This window comes from Otolemur garnettii, unplaced genomic scaffold (assembly GCF_000181295.1).
Source record: "Otolemur garnettii isolate 467f Iridium unplaced genomic scaffold, OtoGar3 scaffold00082, whole genome shotgun sequence".
NCBI classification, from domain to species: Eukaryota; Metazoa; Chordata; class Mammalia; order Primates; family Galagidae; genus Otolemur; species Otolemur garnettii.
In genome coordinates, this window is record NW_003852477.1 from 6,143,785 (window position 1) to 6,150,457 (window position 6,673).

Genomic DNA, 6,673 nt, shown 5'->3' on the forward strand with positions numbered 1-6,673 from the left:
CCTCAGCCTCCCAAGTAACTGGGACTATAGTCATGTGCCACCATGCCTGGCTACTTTTGTATTATTTTGTGTAGAGATGAAGCCTCCCTATGCTTCCCAGCCTTCTTCCAAACTCCTGGCCTCAAAGTTAAGTGATCCTCCCACCTCGGCCTCCCAAAGCACTATAGGTGTGAGCCACAATGCCAGCCCTATATTGTGTAAAACATTTTAAGCACTTGTACTATACACAACTAAATATGCACACATAGAGTACTGTATTAAGTTATTTTCCTGGAGAGAGGATAGTACTTTATACATATCAACAGCATTTTATTTTCAGGGAAATACACTTTTTAAATGAAAACATTTTAAATATATATAAATGCACCGGAGATAAGAAGTAAAGTTAATCCTGAGTGTAGGGCCACATACACCTAAGGTGGCGGGTTTGAATCCCCAGCCCGGGCCCGCCAAACAATGATGGCTGCAACCAAAAAATGGCTGGGCGTTGTGGCGGGCGCCTGTAGTCCCAGCTACTTGGGAGGCAGAGGCAGGAGACGCGCTTGAGCCCAGGAGTTGGAGGTTGCTGTGACCTGTGATGCCATGGCACTCTACCCAGGGGGATAGCTTGAGGCTCTGTCTAAAAAAAAAAAAATCCTGAGTGTAGCGACTATGGATTTTTTTCCCTCATTGGTTATCCATGTTTTCCCAATTTTCTATCATTGGTGTGTATCCATCTGGGGCTTTTCATTTGTGAGGAGCGCCCTCAGCCAAAGCATCTGTCCCTCCTAGCTTCTCTCTCTTCTGTGCTTCTCAAATGAATCTGTTAGAAGCCTGTTAAAACGGAGATAGAAGATGGGGGCTGTGGACCGCCCTTGTAGTCCCTGTTACTCGGGAGGCCACGAGTTCGAGGCTAGTCTGAGCAAAGCGAGACCCAGGTCGCGGCGTTTTCCCAGAACACAAACCACCGCCCAGGGAGGAAGACGCGTTAGATCTGACATTTGCCCCAGTGCACCCGCAGCTCCGAGGCCGGGGAGCGAGGCCGATTAGCCTGGGTGAGCGCCGCGTCACGTGAGCGTTACGTCACGTGAGGCCGCCGTCCAATCGGGGCTCTCGCTCTCGCTCGGCCCTGTGGGTAGCGGGCCGGCACTCGGAGCGGTGGCGGCTGGCACCATGGCCATGAGGGTGCAGTCCCCGGGCGGCGCCGTGGCGGCGACCGCCTACCCTGACACCCCTGCCGAATTTCCCCCGCACCTCCAGGCGGGCGCGATGCGGCGCCGTTTCTGGGGCGCGTTCAACTGTCTGTGCGCCGGCGCGTTCGGGGCCCTGGCCGCCGCCTCCGCCAAGCTGGCCTTCGGCAGCGAGGTCGAGCCCAGGGCGCTGCTGGTGCAGGGGGCGGGAGGGAGGGCGAGCAGGGAGGGGTGGAGGAGGGGCGCTGCGAGGCCTGCGGGGCTCCCGGGGTGGGGCGGGGTTGGGGGCGCAGCGCGCCACCTCACCCTGGCAGGTCTTTGCGGCCCGATCCACGGCGCTGCGGTCGGCTGGGGTGGGAGAGCATCCTTTGACTCTAATCACGCCAAACCCTCGTTCAGTGTAGGCGGTAAGAGACGTCGGGGACTGAGGCCTCCCTTACCAGGCACCTAAAATCTTTCCTCCGATTGGGCTAGTTCGCTCTCGGGGAAGATCTACACCTCCTACATCCACCCTCTACCTCTCATTTTAAGCCCCTTGTGCCTGAGCATTTCTCTCCACGTGACTCTTAAGGTGAGAAACCTGTTGCCCATTCTCTTTACTCCGTAATTAATGGGTGTTTTTACCAGTCTACTCTGCTGTCCGGAAAATTGGGAGTTGGGGATATCCTAGGTACAAAGCAATACTGAAAGAAGCATTCTGGACATTTCCCTGACGCCAAAAACATCTAAACTGCCTTCCCACGTTTGCTGAAGTGTACCTCTGCCTTTCCTATCCTGAGTCATAGACTGTCCTCTGCTTGCTAAAGGGGTTTCCTTGCATCTCCAGCCTAGGGTTGGGCCCTGCCCTAGACGGTGGACAGACTATTTAGGGCTAATCCAGCCGCGGCTTCCATGCTGGAAATTAGGATCCCGTTGTGTGTAATTCTTGGAGTAAGTGGTCAAAAGTAAAATGACTCTGTGGGCTCTGAAGTCTTTTGGGTGTGAACTAGGTGGTCAAAACCTTTTTTGTAAGCAGGGTGCTAGTGACCCACCTGACGCTCTTGTGTAAATTAGAAGACACTAAATAGTAAGCTGCTGGGAAACTGTTAGAAGAAATAAATATTATGTTTAGATGGGTCCAACACCCTGAGTTAGCAGCCCTGTCTGTAAGCAGGTTTCTAACTTGTAGCCAAGAGGGATCTGTATACCCTTTGTGTAGGACATGTCTAAAAAGCCTCTCTTTATTGGATACTTCCTCTCCAAGTGATGCCTGGGATCACCAATCAAATAGTTTCAGGTGGCATTTTCCATAGGTGGGGCTGTGTTCTGGTTAAGAGCTTGGAACCACACTGCCTGGATTTGATTCTTAGTGTGTCTCACCATTGTGGCCCTTTAAGCAAGTTACTTAATGTCTTTGGTTCTTTATCTATAAAATTTAAGTTAAGGAATAAATAGGAATGCATTAAAACACTTAGCACAGAGACTAGGCCTGATGGCTCACACCTCTGACACCCAGGTAGGAGTAATGTATGATACCAGTCTGGACAACATGATGAAATTCTGTCTCTACAAAAAATAAACTCAGCCAGGTGTGGTGGTAGGTACCTGTAGTCCTAGCTACTCTAGAGGATTGCTTGAGCCCAGAAGTTCAAGGCTGCATTGAGCTATAATGGCACTGCATTTTAGCCTGGGCAGCAAAGCAATAACCTGTCTCAAAAAATAAAAAAAATTAAAAGCCCACTTAGCACAGGAGGCCTACTACAGAGTTCAAGTTCAAGAATAACCAAAGTGTTTTGGGATGGGGAAGGCTATCAAGAATGGGCTGTAACTTGCTCAGGAATTAGGGGTTGGAGGTGGGGGACAAAGATGGTTAATTCATGTTTTACCTGATCCAGAAAAGTAAGGACTCCATCCCTGTCTTGCTAGTACTACCAAGCAAATAATAGCTACTTGGCCCTCTAGAATTGATCTTCAGACGGTGGTCACTGTCAGTAAGATGGACTGTGGTGGGAGCTCAATAGGGGCCTGGCTACCTGCAGCCCTGGGTGTGCTCTGAGGTGGGAGCTGCAGGTCTCTGCCCAGGGCAGGTGTGGCTGCAGTGACACTTTCTCCTGCAGGTGAACATGGGCTTGTGCGTCTTAGGCATTATTGTGATGGCGACCACCAATTCCCTGATGTGGACCTTTTTCAGCCGGGGCCTCAGTTTCTCCATGTCTTCAGCCATTGCATCTGTCACAGTGACTTTTTCAAACATCCTCAGCTCGGTGAGTAGCCAGAGGGTATGGTGCCTGTGTCCTAAACCTGAGTTCTAGGTGAGTTGTCCTTGGGAAGCCTCCGCTATTTTGGATAGGAACTGAAACAGGTTTGGCTGTGGCTTGACCTCTAGATAGCTGCTCCTCTAATAATGGAGCAAATCTAATACTCATCATAGAAGGATTCTCAAGTTAGATAGGAATGAAGTCTACTTGCTTGCTGTCCCACCAGCATGGAGCCCTCTTTCTGAAGTCCCTGTAGAGCTGTACCCTTGAACATGAAACGTAGAGTTCAAGGCTCCCAGAGGCCGTTCTTCTGTCTGCATTTCAGGTTAACATAGTGGAGCTGAGCCTAGTAAGTCCTGAACTGAGGGAGGAAGGACTCGGTAGCCCAGCATGGGTCAGTGAACACCGAGTACCAGCTGTGCCTCCTTGGCAGCCTCTGCTGCACCATTCTTGTATACCTTGCTGGGGTCCAGTGCTGTGCAGGAGGTAGCCTCCCCACTCCTGCAGGTGACAAGGAAGTGAATGGAGTGACTGAAAGTTTTGAGCCCGGGGCTTCTGGTGCCAAACCTTTTCCTTCTGGCCCCCTTAGGAAAGAGGTCAGCCCCAGGGGTGAGATTGTGCCCACTCACCGAAGTCAGGTCCCTCACAGCTGTCTCTGACCTACAGGCCTTCCTGGGCTATGTGCTGTATGGAGAGTGCCAGGAGGTGTTGTGGTGGGGAGGAGTGTTCCTCATCCTCTGCGGACTCACCCTGGTACACAGGAAACTCCCACCTACCTGGAAGGCCCTTCCACACAAGCAGCAGTAACACCAATTGGCTGGACAGACTAGCTTGAAAGATAACGATGGCAGCCCTGCCTCAGGTTGGTGTGTGGGACTGCTTCCCAGGGCAACCTGGGTGTGCAGCCTTCCGACCCTCAGGCGAGAGAAGATGCTGCCCAGCCAGGCCTTTGGGCTAGCCCCGCTCCCAAAGGAGGCAGGCTTCTGACAGAGCAGCCTTGAGGGTGGACAGCTCTGGCTTCTGTAAGGGGAGTCCAGCTGCAGCAGTATTCTGCCTGAAGCATTCTTGGTGATCTGTACAGCGCTTTTCATTCTCATGCCCCCAGGCCCACCCCAGTGAGCCTTGGCAGATGCTGGAGATCCTGGGGTTGGTCTACTTTGTGTATGGTACTTGAAATCACGCTGTAATTATAGTCCTATTGCCTAACAAAGGCTAGTTACGTAATTCTAGATCAGTGACTGGTGGGGCTTTCTGATAATTCCTATGCCAATATACCAGGCCACCTGTCATGCTTATGTATTATGGCAAGAAAAGGAAAACTGGGTTAATAAATACTGTTTTGTAAGTTAAAACCACCATGTATGGGATCTTAATTCTTTCCTCCATTGTGGAGGAAGAGGGAGCAGCTACGCTAAGCTGAGTCCCTGGAGTAGAGGAGGCAGGTGTGCTGGCTCTGCCCACCAGCCCCCCTCACAGTGTGCTTCTCAGCTGCTCTGCTGCCTCCAATTTCATCATTTCTTCTTGAGGTCACACAAGGCAGGACTCTTGAAATTGAGAAAGATCTGTTTATTCCCTGGGTGTTCTCAAGGAGGAAAGTTTGACCTCCCTTTGGAGACCTTGCTTTATTTTACTTAGTAGGAAAGGAAACTGGTCCGGAGGTTCTCCACTCTCCCCACTTTACCTTTAGGTCTTTTCTGCCCTTTGTTTTCTTTCCCAGATCCCCTTGGTTCTTTTTGTGTCTTACACCACGAGAATGTAATTTCTTGCTCAAAGTGGTCTGCTGGCTGCCTGTATACTCTCCCAGCACAGAGCTGCTCAGTTCTTCCCTGGGGGCACCTCTGGGTGTCCCAGGACCCTCTCAGCTCTCCTGAGCCTGATCTCTGAGCCCAAGTGTTGTTCCTCATGCATTCCTTGTGGTTGAGAGGAACCTGGTGGGCAGGAGGATGAGAGACAGAGGATCTTGTCTGGGCTTCTCCTCCCTGCCTAAGTGGCGCTTCCATTGCCCTCCTTCCTTACCCACCATCTGCCTATTGATTGAATGAGTTTGCTAAATTTTACTTATTTTTTTATTTAAAGCATGTAATTCAATAGTATTCTAGTATATTTACAAGATTTTCTTTTTTTTTTTTAATTTTTATTCACAAGATTTTTGATCATTACTAGTCCCAAAGCATTTTTTTACTCACAAAAGAAACTCCTACCATTAGCAGCACCTCTCCATTCTACCCTCCCAGGCCCCTGGGAATCACTAATCTATCTCCATAGATTTGCCTGTTCTGGACGTTTCATACAAATGGGTCATATAATACGTGACCTTTGTGTCTTTTTTTCACTTAGCATAATGTTTTAAGTCTCATTCATTTTGTAGCATATTATCAGTTCTTCATTCCTTTGTATGGCTGGATAATGTTCCAGTGTGTGGATATATCACATTTTGTTTATCCACTTGGACATTTGGATTGTTTCTTTCTGGCTATTGTGAATACTGTGCACATTTGTGTACAAGCTTTTATGTGAACATGTTTACTTTTCTATTAGTATATACCTAGGAATAGAATTGCTAGGTCATATGATAACTCTGTTTAACTTTTTGAGAAACTACCAGATGGTTTCCAAAGCATTGTACCATTTTACATTCCAACCATCTAAGTGTGTTCCAGTTTCTTTATATCCTTGCCAACATTGTTACTGTCCATTTCGTTTATTATAGCCATCCTAGTGGTATCTCATTGTAGTTTTGATTTGCATTTCTGTAATAATATCAAGTATCTTTTCTGTGGTTATCAGTCATTTGTATATCTTCTTTGGAGAACTGTCTACCTAGAGTCTTTGCCCATTCTTAAATTGGATTATTTTTATTTTTGTTATTGAATTGTAACAGTTCTGGAAACAGGTCCCTTGTCAGGTATGTGATTTGCAGGTATTTTCTCCCATTCTGTAAGTTGTCTTTTTACTTTCTTGATTTTTGTCTTTTGAAACACAAATGTTAATCCAGTTTTTTTTCTTTCTTTTTTTTGCTTGTGCATTTGATGTCATATCAAAAAGTCTACTGCCAGATCAGAATGTGAAAGGGGCCAGATAATGCAAGGCCTCTTGTAGACCATTAGAAGGACTTTGACTTTCACTCTGGGTGTGCAAAAAAGAGCTGATCTGACTAATATCTTAAAGGGATCCCTCCCATACAGAGCACACACTATAGAGGGCAAGAGCAAAAGTGGGAACACCTTTTAAGAGGCCATTACAGCCATCCAGATGGGAGGAGGGGGC

General features: G+C 48.3%; 1 protein-coding gene across 1 annotated transcript; it reads left to right on the forward strand.

Annotated features, from left to right (window-relative positions):
* The first annotated feature begins 1,142 nt into the window (after positions 1-1,142).
* Positions 1,143-4,758, forward strand: TMEM42 (transmembrane protein 42). Its single transcript, XM_003794509.3, has 3 exons — positions 1,143-1,344; positions 3,266-3,412; positions 4,073-4,758. Exons 1-3 carry the CDS (start codon positions 1,153-1,155, stop codon positions 4,211-4,213), a joined length of 480 nt encoding a protein of 159 aa, XP_003794557.1. The 5' UTR covers positions 1,143-1,152; the 3' UTR covers positions 4,214-4,758.
* The last annotated feature ends 1,915 nt before the right edge of the window (positions 4,759-6,673 follow it).

Excerpts from the sequence above, each read along its gene's own strand:
- TMEM42 (XM_003794509.3), top strand. The coding sequence starts at position 1,153 with ATGGCCATGAGGGTGCAGTCCCCGGGCGGCGCCGTGGCGGCGACCGCC. Across the intron at positions 1,345-3,265 it reads AGCTGGCCTTCGGCAGCGAG|GTGAACATGGGCTTGTGCGT; the intron begins GTCGAGCCCAGG and ends TTTCTCCTGCAG. Across the intron at positions 3,413-4,072 it reads TTTCAAACATCCTCAGCTCG|GCCTTCCTGGGCTATGTGCT; the intron begins GTGAGTAGCCAG and ends TCTGACCTACAG.